This window comes from Setaria italica, chromosome IX (assembly GCF_000263155.2).
Source record: "Setaria italica strain Yugu1 chromosome IX, Setaria_italica_v2.0, whole genome shotgun sequence".
In the NCBI taxonomy this organism is placed as follows: Eukaryota; Viridiplantae; Streptophyta; class Magnoliopsida; order Poales; family Poaceae; genus Setaria; species Setaria italica.
This window is the reverse complement of record NC_028458.1, coordinates 50,659,503-50,685,545: the sequence shown is the minus strand read 5'-3', so window position 1 is coordinate 50,685,545 and position 26,043 is coordinate 50,659,503. Positions and strand designations below refer to the sequence as shown.

The 26,043-nt window shown below is 45.7% G+C and overlaps 4 protein-coding genes across 4 annotated transcripts; 2 read left to right on the top strand and 2 right to left on the bottom strand.

Moving 5' to 3' along the window:
* Window positions 1–109: 109 nt before the first annotated feature.
* Window positions 110–5,050, bottom strand: LOC101769342 (protein TOC75, chloroplastic). Its single transcript, XM_004984875.4, has 7 exons — window positions 3,612–5,050; window positions 3,032–3,253; window positions 2,782–2,889; window positions 2,043–2,237; window positions 1,704–1,952; window positions 909–1,163; window positions 110–729 (listed from the first exon to the last, which is right to left on the bottom strand). The coding sequence occupies exons 1-7, from the start codon at window positions 4,902–4,904 to the stop codon at window positions 490–492; spliced, it is 2,562 nt and encodes an 853-aa protein (XP_004984932.1). The 5' UTR covers window positions 4,905–5,050; the 3' UTR covers window positions 110–489.
* Window positions 5,051–5,357: 307 nt separating this feature from the next.
* On the bottom strand, window positions 5,358–8,547 carry LOC101769743 (RNA polymerase sigma factor sigB). The gene is made up of 6 exons (XM_004984876.2): window positions 8,135–8,547; window positions 7,473–8,012; window positions 6,503–6,733; window positions 6,276–6,416; window positions 5,967–6,164; window positions 5,358–5,868 (listed from the first exon to the last, which is right to left on the bottom strand). Exons 1-6 carry the CDS (start codon window positions 8,327–8,329, stop codon window positions 5,575–5,577), a joined length of 1,599 nt encoding a protein of 532 aa, XP_004984933.1. The 5' UTR covers window positions 8,330–8,547; the 3' UTR covers window positions 5,358–5,574.
* Window positions 8,548–10,069: 1,522 nt separating this feature from the next.
* On the top strand, window positions 10,070–11,334 carry LOC101768933 (protein phosphatase 1 regulatory subunit 3F). The gene has a single exon (XM_004984874.4). The coding sequence runs from the start codon at window positions 10,608–10,610 to the stop codon at window positions 11,124–11,126; it is 519 nt and encodes a 172-aa protein (XP_004984931.1). The 5' UTR covers window positions 10,070–10,607; the 3' UTR covers window positions 11,127–11,334.
* Window positions 11,335–20,178: 8,844 nt separating this feature from the next.
* LOC101761631 (SNF2 domain-containing protein CLASSY 1-like) lies at window positions 20,179–25,854 on the top strand. Its single transcript, XM_022822950.1, is given in 6 exon segments — window positions 20,179–20,933; window positions 21,096–21,331; window positions 21,440–22,801; window positions 23,552–23,707; window positions 23,801–24,272; window positions 24,275–25,854. Coding segments are annotated over 6 exon segments (3,696 nt in total). The 5' UTR covers window positions 20,179–20,884; the 3' UTR covers window positions 25,696–25,854.
* Window positions 25,855–26,043: the final 189 nt, after the last annotated feature.

The window sequence follows — 26,043 nt, the reverse complement described above, 5'->3', positions numbered from 1 at the left end:
AAGTCTGGTTTAGGGGGAAAAAACAAGCCGCAGACGAATGACAACATTCAGATCCAAGGCATCGTCATGACTCATGACAAGTTAGAGCTTCGCTACAATACACAATATGAGAATGGAACAAAACTGTAATACTAACCAACTGAACAAATGGTAGATGGTGAAACGACTTGACAATTTTTAACAGAAGCGATGCCAACACAATTGACGGTCAAAACAGGAGACATGGCCAAATTTGTGAACATTCATATTCCTTTATGAGCTCCAAGCCCCGAAAGACCTGACCTTACATCCTACATTAAAATAAAAAACTCAACTCACACTAGTTATCACTCTTCCTCAGGGAATAACAAAGCTTCATTATTTCAGCAGAGCTTTAATGCCATTTGAATCCTACCACAGCCCACAAGCATCACTCTTCAGGTTTCAGCTGTGTTAAAACAGCGCCGCGTCGAAAATATGTGCCTTCCCAAGTGGTGGAATGAAGTGCACTCAAAATCTCTCACCAAATCTGAAGAAAATGGTCCCTGTACCAGCATTGTGATCTACAATGTACTCTCCTCTTACCAACCCAAGCTTGACGCCAACACCATATGAAGATCCATGACCAACACGTCTGAAGAATTCTGTAGGGTTCCCTTTCACATCCTTAGAACTCCCAAGGTCAGTGCCATGTTCAGCAAATGCATACACATGGGTGTTCCTTACAGGGATGCGCAACTCAGTAGCAAGCTGCATAGATAACAGACACATAAACTTTAGTTACCATATAACACTGTGATGCCATGGTGTCAATTACAGGTACAAGTTCAGAAGCAGTGAATCAGTACATATGTACGGCAACAATATATTTATTGGTGATGAGAATGATGCATGATATTGAAATCTGAGAATTCCATGATAATGCATACCTCAAGAATATTCCTAGAAGCACCTAGTTCACCGTTACTAAAGCCCCTAACAGAGTAAGGACCTCCGAGTGCAAATGCATCATAGCTTGGCAAATCTCCCACACAACCAGCATAATGACCATGAAGAACCAAAACAGCTGGTAGTGGCTTGCCAGCACCTTTCTCTTGATTATTTAAATTGATGAACTTTGTCATAGTAAGCTGATGACGGTTGAAGAATGGGTTTTTGCTTCCGATGCCAAGACCTTGGTCCAACTGCAACCAAGGAAACTTTATTCAGTCTATGTATTTTACCATAGGAAACTCTAGTATAACAGCATGGAGCCATTAAATAAGAACCAGTGCAAGTTCAACATAGAAGTTTGAAAACAATTAGACCACTGAGCCAAAAAAAAAATGAAGATAAACAACATATAATCATAAGTTTTACTGAATGGTTTGGTGCACTGTGCCAAGCCTTGAACTGAAAACAATACTTAATCAAAAGATTATACTCCCCCGTTTCAAATTATAGGTCGTTTTGGATTTTCTAAATACATAGTTTTTGCTATGTATCTAGACATGACCTATATCTAGATGCATAGCAAAAACTATGTATCTAGAAAAGCCTAAAATGACCTACAATTTGGGATGGAGGGACTAACAAAGAGGGTCTGCCATGTCCCTTTTCAAGTAATTAAATAGAAATGAGTCTTATCTTAAAGAGTCTTATTTAGAGCCACAAGGAAAACGCTTGAGCCTCAAAGGCTTACTTTAATGTGTGTCCTTGAAACCACGAGGGTACAGATAGCTTACCTGGAAAATGTATCTGTCTCCAATAACTGCACCATTTACAAACTCAGTATTGTCTCGAGTTATATTGGCCTGTAGGAATGCCATTCGATCAACTCCAGTACCACTAAGGGTTGTGGGAGGCCCATCCATGCTCAAACCACCACTAGGCATTGCTCGAGAACCATGGGTACAGATACTATTAGTTTCATCGCGTGTTGTAATCTCTTCAACCACAAGGCCATATGTGAATTTGCTTTGCCTCGTGAAGCTCTGAGAATCCAAATAGTATTTTAATTATGTTACAAATATTTCTTGAATAGGACTGTTCATAAAATTAAGCAAACATAATGTTGTGCAAACCTCAGTTATGTTGGCTTTAAATCCAACTCTATCAATCCAAACAGGTGGAGCTTCATCCATGTTGGGACCAGCAACAAAGACAGGACTCAGTTTCCTGGTGTTGAAGCAGCTAGTTTTGAATGTGCGGTTCTTACTACGATCGTCCACACCATCCAAATAAGGATGGACATACTCAAGCTTGAATGAAAGATCATCCTAAAGGTTAAAGAAAAAAAAAACATAGATAAGTTCACAATGTAAAAAATATAAGCGCGTTGCTGCCAAAAAAAAAGTAGAAAACACACAAGAAGACACTTAGACAGATGTTAGTCTATCCAAGTACATATAGAAAACATCACCAACAAACACAGCAGTATCTTAATGATGCTAACAAAGTAGCAATGACACATCGACTTTTTGTCAGAAAAATGCATCGCTTGCCAGTATGCTAAACTCCCATCATAATGGAATATATTAAGGCCCATAATACTTAAATATATTTCAACAGAAAAGCACTGAAGTTTCAGACTTCTGAATGACAAAAGTGTATGGTTTTTGGACATGAACTTGTAAACAATGACACATGCGCTTTCAATATGACAGTCTAATATAAGATCAAGAATGCCACAATGAACTAGCTCATTGTTAAACACATTCCTTTTACAAGTAGAATAGTAGATAGAACCAAGTGACCAAGGTAGCAGAAACCAAAAGCAGGGAAACAACAAAGTTCACAGAAGAAAGTTGATTGCCAACCAACCTGAGGGTTCAGCAGGTTACTGGATGTAACAGAACCAACAATTGACCTGTTTAGGCCATAGATGTTCCGGTGCTCAAATGACACAGTTCCTCCTGGTTGAATGGATGCCTGAAAGAAAGTAGCCATAGAAGGATATAAGGTTCACAGCACAATTAACAACAAGAGGTATTTTATTCAAATAGCTGTTGTCAAGATTTTATATATAAGATTCCAGAAGGAACAGATTATTGCAGATCAATAGGTACATTACCAAAGTTGGTCTGCCTTCACGACCAGGTACGATACTCCATTCTGTGCTTACTTCAGCTGACTTGGGTTCCAGTTCCTTAAGCTTAATTTCAACTACTATACCCCCTTCCTTTGTCTCATCAGGCCGTGGGTTCACTTCTATATTGGAAAACAAAGCAAGTGAATTTATGTTCTTCAGAGCTTGTTTCCCTGCTCCAATGTTAAAGATGTGGCCTGGTCGAAGCTGTATAAGATAAGTAGAGGTATTAGAGGTTGAATAATGGAAGTCGCAAACACGCTAGGAGAAAATTCATGTCAGAACAATGAGAATTGCAGAATCAAAATTAAACATGTTGCACGTCAAACATCATCAGGGTAAGCACAAGATTTGTCCTTTTCTTCAAGACCAGCAGCAGCAAACCGAATGACTAACAACAAGTGTAAGTAAGTTTGCATGCTACAGGATATTTTAATTATAAATCTGCATTAACCTTCCTAGAGGGCTGCTCATAAATGAGTTACATTGGTCAAAATAGAATGTTGCAAGCATTACCAAAAGCTAAGCATTGTAACAAGCTTAGTGATGGTTGTAACCGATATACCTGTTGCGGCAGCTCTCGGTCTATGATAGGAAGCTGGGTATTCCCTTCAACAATATTTCCAAGCTTATCCTGAAACTGGTACTCCACCTTGGTGATGTCACCTTCAACCACCTCACACACAACCTCATTGGTGTTAAGGTTTCCAAAGTTAACCACCTGGGCGCATACGAAACCCTCATTGTGGTACCACTTCTGGACATGGTCCCTGATCTTCTGCAGCATCCTGGCACTCACCTTCTCCTGCTTCTTCATCATTCCCAGTACCTCCCCGCGTACATTTTCCGGTAAGATGCAGGGCTTTGCACCTCGGACACGCTGCTGGTAATCACGTTCCTGCTTGCGGAGGTAATCCATCTTCTCCCTCTCTGTCATATCCTGGTCGAAATCAACCTGCCCCCCTTGCGACATGAGCCCCACATTGATGCACTTGAACTGCTTTGCAGCACTCCACACACTCTCCACAAAGGAGACAGTGAGACCAATGGTGTTATCTGGCTTGGGCTTCACCTCCAGATCAACCCGCTCGAACATGCCACAGGAGACGAGTGTCTCAAGCTCCTTCAGCAGCTGCGACTTGGTGTACACACCACCGGGCTGCAGGGTCACCATTTCGAAGAAGGAATCCTCTGGCCCCGTGTAGGCGCCGCCCCCACTCGCAGCACGGTCGAAGAACTTGAGCTCGGACAACTTGTACCTCTTCAGCCCGCTCAGCTTCGTGAGCGGCACCGTCATGTTGACGGGGAGCCCGTGGGCGTCCCAATCCCCCGACGACTTGTCGTCCGCGTTCGCCGCGCCGACGGAGAATAAGCTGGACCAGAAGCCCCCACCGCCGCCGCCGGCACCACCGCCCCCGGCGCCCCATCCGCCGCCTCCACCGCCCCCGCCGCCGAAGAGGCCCCCGGCGCCGCCACCGAACCCGCCAAACGAACCGAGGAGGAAGGCCGCGCCAGACGAGGCGATGAAGAAGGCGGCGCCGGTCTTAGCGGCCTCGGAGAAGAGGGTAAACACCGCGGGGAGCTCGATTCTGGGCTCGGCGGGGACCGGGTCGCCGCCGTGCTGCGCGCCGGTCGAAGCGGCGGCGCGTATGGCGGAGGAGGAGGCGCCTCCCCGCCACGGATGAGCGGCGGATTCGTACCTGGCGGACGAGATGGATAAGGCTTGCCCCGCGTGGGGCTGCCCCCATCCGCGCGAGGCCGCCGCGGCGGCAGGCACGGAGGAGGAGCGCCTCCCGCCGTGGCCGCGGGGGCCCGCGGGCGGGGAGCGCAGCGAGATGCCTTGGGAGGTTAGCGCCATTGCGGCGAGGTGGAGGTGTCGGCGTGGGGAGGAGAAGGCGGAGGAGGAAGAGGGGAGAGGGGGAGAGGTGCCTTCCTCGCCTGCCTAGCGCCTGGGTAAGGGTTTGGGTCTCCCCTATCTTTTGCCCCCAGTTTTCGAGTTTTCTGTTGAGGGTTTAGCCGCGGTGCGACGCGCCCTATGCTGCTGCTCTGCGTGGGCGCGGCGGCGTGGCGCCCCCGGCGGCTCGTGCTGGCGTGTTTACGAGTTCAGATTTGAGGGCTTTTTTTCCTTTTTTTTTCTTTCTTTTTTTGATTGAGTGTTGCTTTCTGTGTGCCTTTGTAGATCATCGCCAGAACAATCTTGGAAATCTTGCTCTCTTCTGATGGATGCCGTGACTTGGAAGAAATTTTCAGAGTGTGCTGTACAGTACAGATCAGGCTGTTCATCGGGGTAGGCGTGTGCGTGCTGTGTACATGACAGAAACTGATGGCTTTATCGTCTCTATGCTTTTACCGTGTTCTTTACTTATGGGAGGAATGCAGTTCTTGTATTGTTGCATACAAAAAATGTTCCAGCCTCTTTATACACGTACTATACACGAATGGATCAGACGCGTATACGTTAAATCCTTCAAAAAGACGGTGTACGTTTGCGATGCAGGCCGTGCCGTGTACCTGGCACGGGAACACGGCTACCAGCTCTCGGCCGGCTGCAGGTAGTGCTGCAGCGACTGCACCTTCTTCTTGGCCCGCAGCTTCCGGAACGCGCCCAGCTCGATCTGCCGGATCCGCTCCCGGCTCACCCCCATGAGCTGGCCGATGTCGTGCAGGGTCCTCGGCCGCCCGCCCTCGATGCCGAACCGGTACCGGAGCACCTGCTTCTCCCGCGGGCTCAGGCTGTCCAGCGCCTTGTCCACGTCCTTCTTCATCAGCCACCGGTGCAGCACCTCCTCCGCCGTCTCCGCGCTGGTGTCCGGCATGATCTCCTGCGGTGTCCATGAAGCGAGGTGATGCGAGGCGTTAGATTCAGGCGCCATTGTGTGTCAAGCCGTCAACCAGGTGCAACATGGAAGGACGAACGAACCTGGTATGTCACGTCCGTGCACCCGACCTTGCTGCTGAGGGACACGCTGTACCTTGGGAGGCTCATCGCGGCCTCCACTCGCCGGATTGGCATGCCGGTGTCCAGCGCGATCTCTTCGTTGCTGGGTAGCCGTTTCAGCTGACGGTGGAGCCGGCGCCGGCATTCCTTCACTCGGGAACTCGCTTCAGCCATGTGCGACTGCAGAACAGCATGAGAAATGTTGTGGGTACAGTGTAACATCAAAACTGAGCTGCGAGCAACGTCGACAAATTCAAGATGTTCAAAATGCAAGGAGGAATAAACACATACCGGCAGGCGAATTATATGGGTTTGTTCTAAAACAGACTTGCGTATTGCTTGCTTGATCCACCAGTGAGAATACGTGGAGAATCTGAAACCCTTCGAAGCATCAAACTTTTCGGCGCCTCTTATCAATCCTTGCATCCCTTCCTGCCACGGAGACACAGAGATGCGAATGTGAAATAGTACAAACAGAGCAACGTGTCACCTATTTCTCAACAAGCACATTACAGTACCTGAATAAGATCGGAAAAATCCATTCCAGGGCCTTCATGCTCTCTTGCAATTGAGATTACAAGCCTGACATTAGATTTCACCATCCTGTTTTTGCAGTAAACTCCGTAATTCAGGCGTTTCCGCAGAGTGTTCTCATCGGTTCCAGCTGCTGCTGCCCACTGGGAGAATGTCGGTTCGTCACCGTTATAGTGTGCGAGCTCCTTCTGGATAGCTTCCAGTTTCAGGAGGTCCTGCATACGTTCATTGCGCCAGGCATGATAGGTTAGCCTGATGGTATGGTAGCAACAGAACAACGGTAATTGGCAGAAACAGGTGATGAAAATAGTGCGTTGATTTCCTGATCAGTAGGAAAAAATTGTCAACGACAAACACCATGTTGATAATGCCACCAAGAAGAGCACACCAAACTATGGGGTACACAAATTTGCATCAAGCACGCGAGAATTTTTCACAAGCTATGATTCAGCAATCTAGGACTGATGAGCACATATGTGTTTGGTTATGACGCCACTAGAAAAAAGCGGAGTTGCAACACTCTACATTTCACTTTCAGAATTCAGAAGAACTTCAGAGTACAGAGCACAGGCAGGCTACAGGATGATACTACTGCAGATACGTTTTAATTTGTGTCTTAGGCCCCTAGGAGCTTCTAAAATTCCTGTCATATCGAATGTTTAGATCCTAGGAGTATTAAATATAGACTAATTATAAAACCAATTGCACATATGGAGGCTAATTTGCGAGACGGATCTATTAAACCTAATTAGTCAATGATTTGATAATATAGTGCTACAGTAAATATGTGCTAATGATGGACTAATTAGGCTTAATAGATTCGTCTGGGGAATTAGCCTCCATCTGTGTAATTAGTTTTATATTTAGCTCAGGTTTAGTCCTCCTAATTAGCCTCCGAATATTCGATGTGACATGAATTTAGTCCGGACTAAGATCCAAACACCCCTTTATTACCTGAATGCCTTCTGAGAACTCGACCTCTTGCTTTGCCGTCAGAAGCCTCGGGCCGGTCATCTTATAGAAGCAACCCAGAGGATTCCGGCAACCCTTCAACCGCTTCTTGCTCGAGGAGGACGCTCTGACGGGTTTCCCAATGCTCAAAAACTTAGCCGCCTTCATCGCCGCCCTCACCCTCCGAGCCCTTCTCTCGGACCGACGCGCCGACTTCACCGCTACGACGCCCTCAGTGCTCTCGCCGTCATCGTCACCATCCTCGGCCTCGTCGCTGAGAATGCTGCTGAACTCTTCGTCCTCCAGCAACTCGAGGCCGGCGCGCCTGGATGACTGCCACCCCACCTCGGTGCGGCGCAACTCTATTGCCAAGAAGCTGTCCTCCGTGTCATCTCGTGGAGAGAAGTCTGTCCGGTGGTCCTGATGCGCCATCCGGGCAACTTCTCCGGCGACCTCGGCCGCCGCTCGAGCCAGAGTGACGGCCTCCGCGGCCGCGGCCGCCACCATGGCCTCCTTGTTGAGAATCGCCTCACCGAAACCCCCCTGGTTGCGGCATTCGAAGGAAAGATGAGACGAACAATTCAGAAATGCCCCAGTCCGAGACTCCGAGCCGTATTGAAATTTGCAGCTACAGCTGGGCCAGACGAGACGGAGATAGACGTTACCGGAAGGGTTGGATGAGGAGAAGGCGGCGGCCCGACGGATAAGCACTCGAGGCGCTCTGCATCGACGACTGCGGTGGAGGACACGGAGCAGTTTACCCGACCGGGGCGGGAGCCTGCGCCGCCGGCGGGCTCCCTGAACACCGCCGCGCGGGTGGAAGGTGGACACTTGAACCGCGGCGGCGCGAGGAACGCCATCGATGGTGGTCCGTACAGGCCGCCTCTCAACAAATGCGCGTCGTGGTGTTCGCGGCCGAGCGGCGCATTCGTAACCCAGAAGCCAGCTCTCTCTTCTTTGCCGCGAGGCGGTGAAAGTGAACGCGTGGACGAGCAGGGGCGCGGTGAGGCTGCGGGGAAGGAGAGAAGCGGGAGGAGGCGGGACCGCGGGAGGAGGAAGCGCCGAAGCGGATAAGAGATGGTGGGGACGGGATCGTGCGGAAAAGAGAGCGGCCAGCCGGCCACCTCCACTCTCCACGGCCAGCCGGCCGCCGGCCACGTTGTGGGCCGGGCCGAGGAGGCCAGGCTGTGTGATCCGTCCGGCCTCAGTTGGAACATAAAGCGGCCCAGTAGAATAAATTTGAGTTTGAGATTAGAGGAGACAGGAGAGTAAATTCGAACCCCCAACCCATACTTTTAGTTATTTATTTAAAAAACCAGCAATTTTTTTTTCAAAAATAATTCCTTGGAACAATCAACTTGTACAATTTATACCGTTCAACTTGAACATAACTTCGGACGTTCCAGCTTTCTAATCTAATCAGGGCAGTCCCAATAGAAGAAACCAACCTAGTTTCCATAGTCTAGGATATTGTATCAAGAAATCATCATTCACAATGCAACTTTTTTATCTAGAGTCTAAATAAAAATCCAACCAATCATTCTCCCTTCTAGTACCAGATCCTCTGTGCATCATGTAAAGGAGCTCGAGTGATGGGTAGCAGCGGTGCAAGCGCAAAGGATCCTGCAGTAATTAAGAAGAAACTACTTGGGTCTCCCCAATGCAGAATCGCTGGTTTCTTGGCTCATTGGTGCGCGTGAGGACTTGGTTTCCTCTCTAAGAAATGGTTTCTCTCTCTCCATAATAAATCTACTGCCACATCAGCAAATTGCTTAGTTGGCATGATAATTAAGAGGGATAGAAACTATCATCAATGTTCCATTGGGACTGCCCTCACTACTATGTTCTTGCCTTCTTCATTCAGCGTTGGCATGCATCTCCCAAGGGCAGCCTCACGCTGTCGCGCAGGTACTTGTCCGCCAGGCGCCAGCTGCACCCTCTTGACGTTCTCCTGCTCGTCCACAACCAGCAACCTGCCCTACTCCATCAGCTTCCTCAGAGTCGCCATCGCCGGCTGGAACACAGGCAACCCTTCGGTCGAGTTCACGAGCTTCCGCCCGACGTTACGTCCACAGTTCCACACCGCAACCCACTTCCTGACGTCATCGTCGTAGACCCTTTGCCCTCAACGCGCCAAAGAAATCTGCACGCGCGCACAGCCACCTGAATTAGTACCCAACGCGGATAAAAATGCCGTCAAGAAGTTCGTAACGCACGCTAGATGCAGTGTACCGATGGGCTGGCCGGGGAAGGCATCGACGAGCCTGGCCACGTCGTCGCTGGGGACGCCGTCGGAGCGGAAGATGCCGGCGCAGACGACGCCGACGCGGTCGGCGCGCGTGGGCGCCCAGTAGAACTAGGATGGAGGAGGACATGTACCTAATTTAACTCTCTAACTTTCTTGTTCATCGACACGACATTGACGACGCATTGGCTCACTAACAGACGCGTTCCCAAGTTCTATGGAGTTGGTGTCGAGGGCGCAAAACTACTTTCGGAAGGAAAACGACGTGTTAAAGTATCGGTGAAGAAATTGAATAAAGCATTGGCAGTTTGGCACTTGTATCGATTAACATAATCCACCTTGCCCTGCAATCTACTCCATATTGCACTTCCCCCCAGTTGCCGTGAACCAACGCTTATCACTCATCGGTCGTACAATCCCAACAATTTCTAATTCGGCCAAGTTTTGACGTCCAAAACTTTCCACGCCGTCGGCACGTGACGTGACAGATGACATGTTTGGCATCTCGGCCAGGGGACAAATCCAGTCCGCAGTCACACATCCCAAGAAGATCTCCGATCCCAATCGGATCAGAGCCGCAGAACTGACCGCCCCGCCCGCTGCCCGCTGGCCTCTCGCTCGGAAACGGTTGCGGAAAGGGAGCGAGCGTTACACGCTAAACAAGGGAACCGCCGCACCGTTCGCTCCCCACCGTCCACGCCGCACCGCGTCTCCTCCAGACCCGGCCGCCCACTCGCCAGCGCGCCGCTCTTTATAGCCATCCACGCGCCCCGCATGCACGGAAAGTAGCCAAGCCCTTCACGCACAAGCCGGCCGGCAGGACCGATCGACCAGAGCGCGACCGATAGAGATAGGAGGGGATCGCTCGCGGCAATCCATCCGGCTGCGGATCGATGGAGATGAAGGTATCCGGCTCAGGCGAGCCGGTGCGGAGCGCGAGCGCGTCCGTCTCCAAGAAGCGGCCGCCGAGCAGGCTCCAGAAGCACGCGCCGGCGTCCTTGCAGCTGGAGCAGGGTGCTGCTGGTGCGGGGGCCGCGCCGGGGGCGGGGGCGTGGGGCGACGGGAGGGCGGCGATCCCGCTCCTGTCGCCGCTCGTCATGACGCCCACGATGCCGGTGTGGGAGGCGGACCAGGCGGGGGCCGCCTGGAGGGAGGGGGGAGCTGACCAGGCCGAGGAGAAGAGCGGCGGGGAGCAGCAGCTGCAGCATCACCGTGGCGCCGCCCGGCACGGCGGCAGCGGGGAGCGCCAGGCGCACGACGCGTCCCCCTCCCCCAGGCCGCCCGTGCCGGCGCCTGCGGGCGGCGGGGGATGGCGGCACCCGGCGCTTGCGACGCCGGTTGCGGAGCCGGCGTCCCTCGTGTCCTTCTTCCAGTCGCAGTGCGCGGTGGAGGTGCGCAACGCGCAGCAATGAGGGAAGGCGGTTGCTCAACCAGGCGACCAGGCCCGTGCGTTCAGGCAGGAGCCGCAGCGACGATGATCGATCTCTTTTGCGCAACTTGATTTCTGCGCTTCCCTGGCTTGCCTGTACAATGCTGTTGCAGCTCTTTGTGAATATTTCAACCCTCTGTCTTAGCGATGGCTTGATAATTGGTAACTGTGCACTAGCATGTCATTCGCCATTGTTGATGTGATGTAATAAGCACTGGCGTTCAGCTAAGGACACGTACAACGGCTGTTCCCAACCTACTCCTATGTATCGTAATGAGGGGATAGAACAATTCCATCGTCTCGACGACGCCGGCCGCGGCTCACGCTCCTATGTCATATCGCCGCCCCTTCTCTCCTGTTGCGACCAAGTGCGGCGTGGAGGCGACGGGGAAAAATAAAGCCTTCATGCATAATCCCAACCGTTACCATACAACTTGCGTTTGCCAAGGCCCAAGGTGCCGGTGAGCCACAAAGATCCCTAGGCTCCAGGGGCATCTTCATTCACTTCTTTCCCTCATCAGGTAGCTAGAAACACCTCCCCCACTCTCTCTCTCTCACTATATTATACAGTATTATCAGTTGTCACTTTTCTGGGCGTTTGGAAACCTGGGGTTAAACTTTAGTCCTGTCACATCTTCGGATACTAATTAGGAGGACTAAACATAAGCTAATTACAAAACTAATTGCAGAACCCCTAGGCTAAATCGCGAGACGAATCTGTTAAGCCTAATTAATCCATCATTAGTGAATGGTTACTATAGCACCACATTGTCAAATCATGGACTAATTAGGCTTAATAGATTCGTCTCGCGATTTAGCCTAGAGATTATGTAATTAGTTTTGTAATTAGTCTAGGTTTAATACTCCTAATTAGTGTCCAAACATTCGATGTGACGGGAGCTAAAATTTAGCCCCCTCCTCCCAAACACCCCTAGCAGCACTATGGTGGTATGATAGCTAGTCTTTTCAAGTCTATGCACCTTTCTTTGGACTCAAAAAAGCATTGAAAGGCTTGAGTGAGGGGTATAGACAACCCCAATCGCTAAAAATAGACGTTGCTCCAATGGTTACTTTTTTGTTATACGCTGGACAATTTGGCGTGTGGAACATTACAAGCACCAAACGATCCGACGTGCACATCTTCGAACAAGCCATTAAACACCATGAACAAGCCATAGAAATGTTGTGAAGATCTCTATATGATTATTCAGAAATATATGCCAATCACATCAAAGTTTGTGGAAAAAGTTCAATTCTTCCTCTTTATGTTTTGACTTTGGTGGCTTCTCTCTTATTGCATCCATTAGAGCTAACCTTGTAAATCTTGGCACAAAAATTGTTAGTCTCATTAAGTATTAAGTATAGTAGCAAAGTGCCCGTACGTTGCTACGGTCAAAAATCAGTTGTATTTTTTATTTCTACCACTAAAATTTATTATACTTGTTGGATGTCTACATGTTTGCTAGAAATACCAACAAAATTTTAGTTTATTATATTTCCTTCAACTAAAATACTCATTAAATTTCTACCTTTTTTATTTAAGCAAAAGATTTGCTAGAGAAAAATAAATAGGTATGGTACAACCGTACAACCATAACGTGACCATATTTTCAATTGTATTTGGATTCGTTTCTCAGTGCAAATAGCTAGTGTGCAGCCACTCTACACCGCCCTTGCTCAATATGTGATAACTTTTATTGCTCCATGCAACTTTTCTACTCTAGCACATATTGGGCTCCTCATAAATGTCATGTTCTTCTCAAGCAACAAATAGCTCGAAAATTAAATAGATAGCTATAAATTTAAAACTATCGACCTTATGCATGCATACGTGTATGATCTTTGCAGGATATCCTTTTACCATAATATCAAAAGGAATATACTTATAAACAATGCCACATGGCAGGTGATAATGGCTGCGGTCTATGCGGTTCATAATAAGCAAGACTGTGTTTCCAACTCACAAACGAAATTAAGCTGAAGCGGTTGAACTGCTTCTTTGCTACCTGGTGGGTTAGGGTTTGATTCTTTTCCCATGTACTGTAATTTTTTAAGGTTTATGTTTTACGTAGTTTTTTTTTCCAGCTGCGGTTTTCCCAGTTTGCGGGCAGGTGGGGAGCTTTTCCAGCTTCGGTTCTTCCCGATCCGCTTGCAGGGTGCCGGTTTTCTTGTTTTCCATGCTAGGTTTACGCGTATATGCCGGTTTTCCCCTGGCTTTCAACACCAGCGCCCGATTCCACGCCTTTGACTCGGTCAATGACGTACCAAAAATCCTAGCAGAAGCTTTACTTGCTTTAATATTAGATATAGATATAGATATAGATTTTCATTATTAACGAAAATCAAATATGACCTAGCTAGGGTCATTTCGACCAAAGGCATTACGCCCAGCTTTATTGAAAGCTTAACACCTAGCTAGGGTCATGGTTCGTACCCAACTTAAATTGCCCATGAACATGGTATGGGATATGCCCATAATGTTATATCTTTTTTTTTATTGGAGGGAGTGAGGAAGGCTTATGCTGGGGAGCAGTGCGCTGCTGTGTGGTTGCACATGCATTGGGAGTGTGGTTAGTTAGGTTACGGTTAGGTCAATTTTTGACAAATTCGAACCACACATTAGGATCTAACGGTCTGAATATTGATTGTTGTTAAGATGTAAAATGAAGGGAAAATTAGATCCATGCTATTAAAAGATTCAGACTTTAGAAAAACATCGTCAAAAGATTCAGATTTGGAAAAATAGCATCGAAAGATACTCCGTTACTGATTTCTACCATTCTCGTCAACTCCACGTTAAACAACCGCTTGGTCTCAGTCTTGTTTGCCGCCGCCATGGCTGAACTGATATCGACGCCATCGGCGACCACCTAGCCGAGCTGCTGGACTTCGAGAACTTAGGGGACTCGACGACGGCGACGCGTGCGCAGGTGGGCTCGGGGGCGCCGGACGTGCTGTGAGCGCGTGCGATGCTGCCTTGTTCCTAGCGCCGAGGCCGCTGGGACGTTTGGTTGCTTCACTTATTTTTAGCACGTATATATTTAGATACTAATTAGGAGTATTAAACGTAGACTATTTACAAAACCTATTATACAGATGGAGGCTAAACGACGAGATGAATCTATTAAGCCTAATTAATTCATCATTAGCAAATGTTTACTGTAGCAACACATTGTCAAATCATGGACTAATTAGGCTTAATAGATTCGTCTCGCCGTTTAGCCTCCACTTATGTAATGGTTTTTTAAATAATCTACATTTAATAATTCTAATTAGTATCTAAACATTTGATGTGACAGGTGCTAAAAATAAACAGGGTAAATCAAACGGGACCTCACCGTCGTGGGAACCGCTGAACAATTTAAATATTGCCTAGAGCACTTCAGAAACATCAAACTGCGGGGGCGGAGCCAGCTCATGGGGTCACTGGTGTCAAGCTGCATTAGTGGGTGTTTGGATACGAGGTGCTAAACTTTAACAGTGTCACATCGGATGTTCGGATGCTAATTAGGAGAACTAAACATGAGCTAATTATAAAACTAATTGTACAGATGGAGTCTAATTCGCGAGACGAATCTATTAAGCTAATTAATCTATCATTAGCAAATGGTTACTGTAGCACCACATTGTCAAATCATGGACTAATTAGGCTTAATAGATTCGTCTGTCAAATCATGGACTAATTAGGCTTAATAGATTCGTCTCGCAAATTACACTCCATCTGTGTAATTAGTTTTGTAATTAGCCTATGTTTAATAGGCTTAATTAGCATCAAACATCCGATGTAACAGCACCCAGAGTGTTTGCCCTTAGATACCGGTGTCAGCACCATAGGTGGTAAGCACTGCATTACACTAATTTTCTATTGATTTTGCAACAGATCATTGTTGTCAGCTGACAACAGTAAAAAGGTCTAGCTCCGCCCCTGTCAATCTGCATTAAAAACCGGCCAGTATGCACCTGGATCTTGGTGTCTCTATTTGCGCATGGAGAAAAAAAATTATAGCAGAGAAGCAAATGTAGTATAACGAAACCTGATAGATTTTCCTTTCAACAAAGCCAATACTGAGCGGCTGCGATGCCGCTGTGTGTCCTGGCGCGGGTGCCGGCGCAGGTGGAGCAGGTGAAGGCTGCCGGCCTGTGCCGCGCTGTAGTGGACCCCAAGCTCTATTCAACCAGCGTGGAACTTCGACAAGGAGGGGGGGAGTGTTCGACGGCCGCGCGAGAGGCTTCATGGGGTCTTGCCGCGCCTGCTGGAGGTTAGGGATGACGAGTGGGGCCCAGGTGTCATAGGGAGAGGGAGGCAGCAGGTGAGGCCTGAAGCTCTTGTTTTACAGCCACTAACGGTGAGCTCACGTGAATGGTAGAAATCAATAACGGAGTAACCTTTCAATGCTCTTTTTCCAAAGCTGAATCTTTTGATGGTATTTTTCCAAAGTCTAGATCTTTTGATGGTATGAATCCAATTTTCCCTAAAATGAAGGAGGGACAATTTGGTAGCTCTAGGTTCAAACTGACCCTGGAAGTGTTTCAGAATTCTATGGAAACATTTCTATGATGAATCAAATTTATTTGTGAAATCGTTTCGCTAGCTAGTTGGGTTCTAATTCCTGAACGAAAGGATGGTGGCTAAATTGGGTGCTCTACCCTGTTGGGTTGGGCTTCCTTGTGCATATGACATTTCACTAATACTCTGTTTTGTTTTTAATACTTTTTTCCATGATAAGATTCTAAAGTATACTGCAGTAACAAATATCTAGTATTGCTCAAACATTAGTGAAATGACCACCGATTTGCAATTCCCCAATTAAATTTTTCATGACAAGAACATACCATGAGTGTACACCAAAATTATAGTAAAATTCATGACAAGCTACCATTCATACATGCGAAAATCAGATATATGATGGGTAGAATCTTGACATCTGTACGTCACAAGGAGCAGTGACGAAGAGCCGATATAGAGGGATATTGGCTTCAAGACTCAACAAAATCGGTGGCAGCATGTGTATAGATCCACTTAGACATTCACCGAGCACCCGTCTCACGTCTTACTCAGACAATTATTCTCTTTGAAAGAAAATTCTATATGTACTCCTATAACTATTTTAACAACAACTGTATTCTCCATGAAAGAAAATTCTATAAGTACTCCTATATAACAATTTTTTTGAAACGATCCTATATAACAATTTTAACTACAACAATTTTGTAGATTACCCAGTACCAAAGTTTGCACTAGGGCATATACACACATTTGAACACAGATACACTGAAGAAGACTGAAGAAATGAAATGAATAGCTGGTCTGGTGCCATTGTTAATTGTTACGTTCATATGTTTTATTATACACCTAGACACAAGTATATATTTAGATGTATATTAAAATATAATTTATAATTTGGGACAGAGGAAGTACTGTACTAGTAAAAGAAGATGGTCCACTCATGACTAGATTGTATTTTGAGATTCCGCCACTAACCCCAGTGGCAGCTGTGGGGTCCCGTTGATCACCTGTATTAGTCCCTGGATCAGTAGGCTAATACAGTCATCATCTCATCAGTATTTTAAGCAATAAAAGGCGTATAAGTTAATAAGAAAAGATTTTCACCTTAGGTGCCCATCCACTAACAAGATGGTTTATAACACCTCTGAAGTCCTATCCATGTACAATGAAAGCAAGGTTGAGTACACTTATGGTTGGTACTCAGCAAATCGCAACAAGTACTAAGTAATTATATGCATTTTGGGAGGTGGACAAGGAGTATGGTTGAGAGGCAAAACCTACCTAAAGCATCTCACATATGCAAAGTGGATTAAGAAAGGTGAGTTTTGTAAAGACTCTAAAAAGCGTATTAGTGTGTTATTAAACGGAAGTTGTGGTCCTGGAGGGGAAAAACTACCTCCCCTACCCGTCCCTAGGTTTTAACCCTGGAATCTGGCCCATCCGTCATTTTCAAAGCACTAATTCCCACCCAAAGAGTTTTAGAGGTAATCATGGGAGCTTTAACTTAGTGAGCTCATGACCGTGAGCCTCGACTATTCGAATAGATTATACTCTGCGCAGAGGTGTACACTTTCCCCATACGTCCAATCAGTCCTCACCCTCGCGAAAAGGTGGTACTGACCTACGAGATCCATACCCGTCCGTTTCCATCTCTGAACAGCATTCCCTAGGTCCATCCATGGATATACTGGGGTCTAAACAGGAGCCACTAACATCCTCCTTGCAAATCCTTTCCCGAAAAATGTGCACAAATATATAAACAGGGCCTCCGATCCTCAGGGTCTCCAACCCTCCAAACAGCCAACCCATGCCGACTGGACTTGGGACTTTGTGAAGATCCTACTCCAGCATATCCATTGCCCGCCTTGGCCCCTTGGGATGGATGACTAGATTCAGCTAACGGAGTTTGAACCAAGGCCTCACATATACAGGCACTCCCGAAGGCTGTACCTTTTTTGCATATATGGTTGTACGTTTCACAAAAAAGACTCGCCCAACGAACCGGTCCTTGTATGACCGGAGTAAGCTTTGGGATGAAGTATCCTCCACTGAGGCCGTCCCCTTACTCCCAAGTCCAAAACACACCCTAGGGGTTGTCATTACTATTATTTCATCTTTTAACTCACGGTTTCCCAACGAGAAAACCCTTCCTAAGCATCTTGTTTAATATAAAATGATATTTTGTTAGATCCTCTCCATAGAGGATCCAACAGGTGTTTCATTCCCCTTTATGGGGCGTGACTCGACTGGCCTAACATTTAGTATGGGATGGCTTATGAAAATGTAGTTTCCTAGGGTTATATGGCATGTGGCATTTCAATAGCAAAAAGGATTAATCACGTATTTTTAAAGAAATAGTTCTCAAGAATAAAACAATGCAATCTGTATTAGGTTGGTAATATTATTAACTCTCACACTCAATACGATAAAACATGAGCTAAGAGTCGGGACTTCCCTTCATTTAAGATCCTTAACATTTCCTAGGGCGACTAGGGTTCTTGGCTTCATGCCTTCTGGATCCTTAGCTTCGGGGCAGAGCTTGGTTGTTTACTGGCTATAAAATTACATAGAATAACAATCAATATAACAATACACCAATCAATTCCTAAGGAATTGGAAAAGGAAAGAATGAGGGGCATTTTGGGAATTACTTGGTATATTTTTCCCCATAGCAAGTCACTGTTAGGTATAGGCACATCATACTTGTCCCTAATCTTTTCTCTCAGATCTTGTGTTTCTCTTGACTTCCATGGTTCCGATGTACGACCCAACTTTAACAATAAATCATGACGACCAGAAAAGTCTTTCCAATCACATGTCCTTCCCTCCTGCAACAAGATGTTCATATGTAACAATAGATACACATTTCACATGTAATGGCATAAACGATCAACAAAAAAGATGACTAGTTACTCACCCAATAGTCGCCATGTGCATTGCCATAGAACGAACCATATCCAAGCTTAGAAGGCAGCACACCTTGTGTTGCCAATATACCACACTTGCATCTATCACTAGGAGAGGACTCACATGGTCATGGTGCCTTTCCAGTCTCGAACTCCCGCACTTGCTCCTTCGTTGGCCACATCGGCTTAGGCCCATAGATATACTCACTGAAATCACATAGCGACCATCCATCCTGCATAAAAATAATGACAAGATTACACGGTGCATATCAAAAAACTATCACTGCTTCCTACACATGATCCTAACATTTTCCTACTAAACTTACATGGGTAGTTAGCGAGCATCGAAAGAATGGAGTGAACTTAGATAGAACCTCTAAGTTACGATGCATAAGTTTAGCAGCAACTCCACACTTGCATATGGGAGGATCCCTCACACGCCTACAGGCAGCCTCCTGCTTCTCCTCCTTGGTCATTATAGGTGGGTTTGCTGGAGGAGGAACCCAACGCCTAAACTGATGGTATAGTTTAAGCTGCATGCTATAGTATGGGAATAGGCGGATCCTAGGATCATATTTGTCGGGTCCATCTATCCACCGAAAGAAATAACAAGGTGCGGCAAGCATAGGATCAAACTTCCACTTGCAAACATAGAAGGCTCTTTCGGCGGTCTTTAGGTGCCTTGATTGTTTCACCTCGGCTGGCACGCCACATCTACGATCTGGTACCAGAAGGGCTGGAGGTACGGGAGCATCCGCATCGGACTCGTCCGGGTACTGCATCTATCCCATACGCCGCTTGTATTCTAACCCGATCGCCGTCATCGCACTTACACAACAAGTGACAAAAATGAACTAAACGATCCATCTACAAAATACAAACACTTTACCATACCAACTATAGTAAGTATATTACAAAATAAATATATTGGACATATTAATTGGACATCAATTTGACATATTGCACAAATAAACCTACCAATACCATGTACACTATACAAATGGATCAATAAATAGATAAATCTAAGCATGCAAAAAGTTCTACACGTCAAAATCGCGGGCAGAGAGTCTACTGTGTATGAACTAAACATCCACTACTATATAACAACATTAAATTTCATCAAAAATTCGAAACAATATCCTAAAACCTAGGTCACCTAAACATCCACCGATCTAGCAAATGGTACGGTAAAACAAGAAAAAAAAGTGGGGAATATCTTCCCAAGAACGAGGGGATTGATTCCCCCCAATTTTCCCACCAAAAATCGCCGTATTTGGAGGGGATTTCAGGGGTAGGCGGCGGGCGGCGAGTTGGAGGTGCTGCTTGGGTCTGGCTGAAAGAGGAAGGAAGGAGGAGGAAGGGCGTCGCGTGGCGGTAGGCGGTCTGGCGCGTCAAGCGCGCCGCCAAGTCAGCACTGCGCTACCGCACCATTGTATGTAGCGCGGCAGCCATGGTCTACGGCGTGACAAAAACGTCCCACCGCGCAAATATAGTTGGGAGTTTTTTTTTAAAATATATCTTTAAGAAAAAGTTAAAATTTTTTAAAAAATCCCCCAAAACGAGGCCATTTGTTGCTGTTGCAGTCCGCTTCCCTTCCTCCGCAATCTTTCTTCCTCCCCTTCTTCGTCACTGTTCACGGCATCTCCATCCTCCTCCTCTGCCCGTCCGCCGCCGACCCGCCGTTCTGTCTCCATCCGGACATTGGATTGGTAAGGTGCCTCTATTTACCTTTCTGGTTTAGGTGCATATACAATATGGGGACTATCTGCAATCTCGTTCTAGGAATGGACTTGGGTTTTCCTGTTCTTCTCCATTCCTCATGAGTGACCATACCGAATCCTATGTCACAAAATGTTCCGCTTCTGCTGAATAAGGAGAGGAGGTGCTTAGAACAGTAATCGGCTGTGGGAGAGGAATTTTCGCCGACCAGGAAGTGCTTAGTTACAGTCATTCTATCTCTTGAATGTCTTATTATCATTATAATATTCTGCACACAGATGCATCGATTTTGTTACTAGCATAGGCACGACTCTTGTGCGGTCGGCCTTGCCGCAGTTTTCTATTCAACCGCGCTGTTGATTTTTACCTTGATGTAGTATATCTTGTACCTGTAGAATCTGTCTGCATAGGGCAAAACATTAAGTCAGCTGCTTATGCATTTTCTCATGTGTACTGCCATCAGTAAACCAAGATGCATTGCCTTCTGGATATACTACGTAGTAACCGTCTAAGAACTTCGTTTTGTTATAAAATGTACCTTCTGTCTATATTCTGCTTAACAGGCACTTCAGTTTGTGATCGTGCGGTTCAAGTAATATTGCTGACAAGATGATCAAGGGATCCACAAGCCACCGTAACCATCCCATCGGTTCAGTTCGTAAGTCACATATTTCAGCAGCTGACCAATATAGGACAAAACTTACAATTCATACAAAACTTACATTTCAGCTGCTGCTTTCGCTGTGCCAGCATTGTTAATATCTTTCAAACATTGCTGAGAAATATAGGACAAAACTTACTGTTCATACTTTGCTTACAGCATTCGAGGCATTTCATAACGGATCATGGCATGCAGTTAATTCTATAAGGATACAGAATGGTGGTCTCTTTGTGAAATTTGTCCACTCTGGATCCACTGTCGAGCATAATATTGATGGGGACTATCTGCGCTTACATTCCAGAAAGGCAACTTGCTTAGATTGCTCACATATTCTCAGGCCAGGTGCTGATGTCTGTGTAAAGCAAGCAAGTGCCAGTGGAGAAAGGAAATCTTGTGTATGGCATTTAACTATTTATTTTTATAATTTTTGAGTTTCACTTTGTTACATCTTCCACATGTATGGCATCATCTCACAGGTTCCTTTTGTTCTCTTATGAGCACAGGTACCATTGTATCGTGATGCAAGGCTCATCAAAATCAATAAAAAACATCACACAGACCAGTGCCTCTGCTTGTCTACTGTTAGTTTCTACAAAGATCAGTGCCCTGGCAGTAAAGGTAAAGTGATAACTGGTACAATGTCCATAGTGACACTAGGTGATGTTTTCATCTTGCAAAAGCTCCATTCTGGGGAGCTGCAGGATGGCAGCATGCAATGGCGTTCGGCAGAGGATTGCCTCCATCAGAATAGAAGCAAGTTGTTAAGTGCAAGATTTTCTGCAGAAGTTGCACACCTGATAGTTTTATCTAGACTAAGGGTAATGGAATTCAACATCAAGGCGGTAGAAGGCAAGATCATTTATCAAATTATCAAAGGAGATCAAGCGCTGTATAGTGATGATTCCATGAGCATACCTCCAGGTTTTGGCAAGAGCATGGACATAATATCATTCAAAACACGTGATGAGGCTTTACGCCCAAGAATCAGAACAGTTCCAGTCACTCAGGTTAAGAAACACAATCTCACGGAAGACAGGTGTACCACTGTGATGGATGAATTGGATGGTACACAAGATGTTGAAGTCTTGTATGAGCATGTGGACTTGAGACGTTCAAAGCGTATGAAAACTCAGCCAGACCGCTTTACTAGTTATGATGCACCTAATTTCAATCGAACCTGCAACAAGAAGAAAGAGGGGAACACATCATCTACCAAGAATAAAAATTCACAGAGTGATTTTAGTTGGGATTCACCAGTTCAGGAAGAATCAAGTGATGAAGAGGTGCTAGGAAATCCTTCGGTGAAGCAAACAGTTTCCGGGCCTTTCATGGTCAAGGAAGACCCAAGGTCCATGGAAGGCCAGCGCAAGAACCCAGTGAAAAGAACAAAATGCTCTTTTCCTGTAAAGGAAAAACCAACCTCCGTGGAAATAGAGAAGAGTACAGCCAAGCAAAGAAGCTCGGATTCTCACATTCCACATGCACCCGCGAAGAACAAGGAGAAGTACAGTCGTCCACCTTTATCGTTTCAATTGAAGCCATTTACTTCATCTCACATCTTACGTGGCAATAGTGAACCAGCATTCTGCCAAAAGAGGGGCAGAAAAAGAAAGAAACACATGCGCGAAAGAGAATACAAGGAAATGATAGACCAATGCATTGGAAATATCCAGTGTGAAATGGAGAGAGATTCTGATTTCAAGCTAGATGTACATATAACGAACTGTAGCGGACATGCATACCAAGAAGGGGATTTTACATGGCCGTCTTCCACTGATAGTCAAGAGGAGAAGGATGAGTTTGAAGAACTGTGGAAACAAATGGACTATGCATTGACCTCACTAGCACTTCTTGAGCAAAAGCAGGTCTGTGAAGCATGATTTTCTTTCCTAGTTGTTTTCTGAAAGGAGCTTATGTTTGGGAAACATACAAAGAGTTGCTTCTCTTTTTGTCTATGAATATCTTTATTCTACGCTGCATAATTTGAGGTATAGACAGTAAGGGATTTGATCCTATTTTTCAGTAGAAAAAAGGGAGTTCGATCCTCCTATTAGTAAGTTGTTGGGTATTGTTCGAACTTCAAGTACAAAATCAAAGTATTTCAGATAGCAGAGTGATAACAAACATGGCACTCAAGTACAAACATTAAAGGGATGCAGCATTTCTAACTACTCTATGTGTGAAGCTTTGGGTCTTATGTTTTTTTCCTAATAATGCTTTTAAAATGATTAAATCAGTAATAATAAATCTCCGTATTTTGCTTGACATATCCTTGATATCTATTGTTTACTTACTCAACTGGATTACAAAATTGGACCCCATCATTGGAAGTTTAGAACTTGGAACTAGTTTACATTCTCTTGCACAAATTTAACTATCACAAGCAAAATTCTTAATATGTTCCACTATCGAAATATTTTATTTTATTGGTTTTTATCATTTGGACGGGCTTGTAGCAAAATGAATTTTTGGAGGGTCCATAAGGATTATAGATCAATGAATTATATCTTAGATTCCATGGCAATCATACTTGCCATAAGTTGCTTCATGTCCTTTACTGGGAATCTGCTACCTTTTATTTTTGTGGCTATAGAATAACAAATTTGCACTTCCAGATGCAAGATTCAGAAGCCACTCATGAGAGCAATACTGATTTAGGAAAAGGAGGAGAACGTTGTCATCATGACTGCATACTGGATGAACAGCTTGGTCTAACCTGCAGATTGTGCAACGTTGTGTGCACTGAGGCAAAGGATATCTTTCCACCAATGGTAGCTTCGAGACAGAGATCAAACTAGCATATTTCTCCTTTATTTCACTAGAGACCCTATTATTGACCGGATTCATATTTTCATTCTTTGCAGTTTGCTGGTAAGGACCATGAGAGGCCTGGATGGAGTGAATTTTCTCAAGATGAACATGTGCTTGATTCTTCTTTTCTTGAGATCTGCGCACCCGAATTCTCCAAATTTAAGGGATCTGGGAATGTGTGGGCTTCAATCACTGATGTTGAACCAAAGCTACATGCTCATCAAAGAAAAGCATTTGAATTTATATGGAAAAACTTGGCAGGGTCATTACAGCTTGAAGAAATGGATGATTCAACAGCGAGTAGAGGTGGCTGTGTGGTTGCACATACTCCTGGAGCGGGTAAAACACTGTTGCTGATCTCATTTCTTGTCAGTTACTTGAAAGTTCACCCAAGAAGCCGACCATTGGTGCTTACTCCAAAAGCTGCAATCCATACATGGAGGAGAGAGTTTGAGACATGGGGCATTTCGCTTCCTTTACATGTGCTCCACTACTCTAACCGAAGAGGCAAAGCAATGGGGACTCTTCAAAAATGCACGCGATTTTGAAGAACTTCCACCAACCATCCTGGAAAATGATGCGGATGATGGATAGTCTGGATAAATTGCGCAAGTGGCATGAGAATCCAAGCATTCTCCTCATGACATATCCTTCTTTCTTAGCGCTTACAAAAGAAGACACAAAACTGCAGCATCGGGCGTTCATGGCGAAAGTTCTGGTGAACAACCCTGGGCTACTTATCCTCGATGAAGGGCACAACCCAAGAGGCAACAAATCAAAGTTGAGAAAGCTATTAATGAAGGTGAAGACTGAATTTAGAATTCTCTTGTCGGGTACAGTCTTCCAGAACAACTTCGAAGAGTATTTCAACACCTTATCTTTGGCTAGACCTCGTTTTGTCAGTGATGTTATGACGGCGCTAGTTCCAGAAGCGGAAAGGGAGACACGGAACAGGACTGGTAAACATCAAGAAGCACTGGCAAGGCGTATTTTTGTGGAAAAAGTGGGGCAAAAGATTGAGTCTAGTAGCATACATGACAGAGTGGATGGCATCTCTTTGTTAAACAAGCTTACTTGTGGATTCATCGATTCATTTGAAGGTACAAAAGAGAACAATCTTCCAGGGATACGTGTGTATACCCTTTTCATGAAACCCACTGACATACAGGAAGAGGTGCTCACAAAAGTAACAATGCCCGTACCGGGCACTGCCCGTTATCCTCTGGAGGTTGAGCTGCTCATCACAATTGCTTCTATCCATCCTTGTCTTATAAAAACAACCAAGTGTGCTAGCACTTACTTTACCCCAGAAGAAGTAGCTAGAGTTGAGAAGTACAAGCAGAAGTATGCTGTTGGTTGCAAAACAAAATTTGTGATTGATCTTCTGCACAAGTCCTCATTCAGAGGGGAGAGGGTGCTGATATTTTGTCACAATGTGTCCCCAATAAACTTTCTCGTCAAGCTGATAGAGATTGTTTTTGGATGGTGTCTTGGGGAGGAAGTCCTTGTGTTGCAAGGTGATCAAGAGCTCCCTGTGCGCTCGGATGTCATGGATAAATTCAACGGTGACAGAAAGGGAAAGAGGAAGGTGCTGATTGCTTCAACAACAGCCTGTGCCGAGGGTATTAGTCTGACCGGTGCATCAAGACTAGTGATGCTGGATTCAGAGTGGAACCATTCAAAGACAATGCAGGCGATAGCAAGGGCATTCCGGCCTGGGCAGGAGAGAATGGTATATGTCTACCTTCTTGTGGCATCTGGTACATGGGAGGAAGATAAATACAACAGCAACAGGAGGAAAGCTTGGATTGCAAAAATGGTCTTCTTTGGACGTTATGTTGACGAACCATTGCGAAACCATGTGACTGAAATCGATGACGAAGTTCTGAAGGAGCTGGCTGATGAAGATGAGACCAAAACTTTCCATAAGATAGTGAAGCAGGACTGAGAAATGCTGCTAGAGTACTATATCTACTATGTCCTATATTATGTTGCCTCATGATTTTAGCTGGAAGAATCTAGGTATCCTTTTCTTTAAAACTTGAAATGTCGAGATCTTATATTTTTTATGTTAGTGATCTGAAGTCCTAACAAAGACGATACTTGCCTGTATGAGGTGATTGTTTGATACCCAAAGATGTGGTTGTGTCCATAGTTATTGGACATCTGAGAGCACAGGGGCATAATCCAAATAGCGCGAGCATGGCATGGCTGCACTGAAGAACGGATGGGCAGGTGCTTGTAGTATTGTAGACGTAATGTGTCGGCCGGTGATGCAGCATGGCTCTTGTACAAC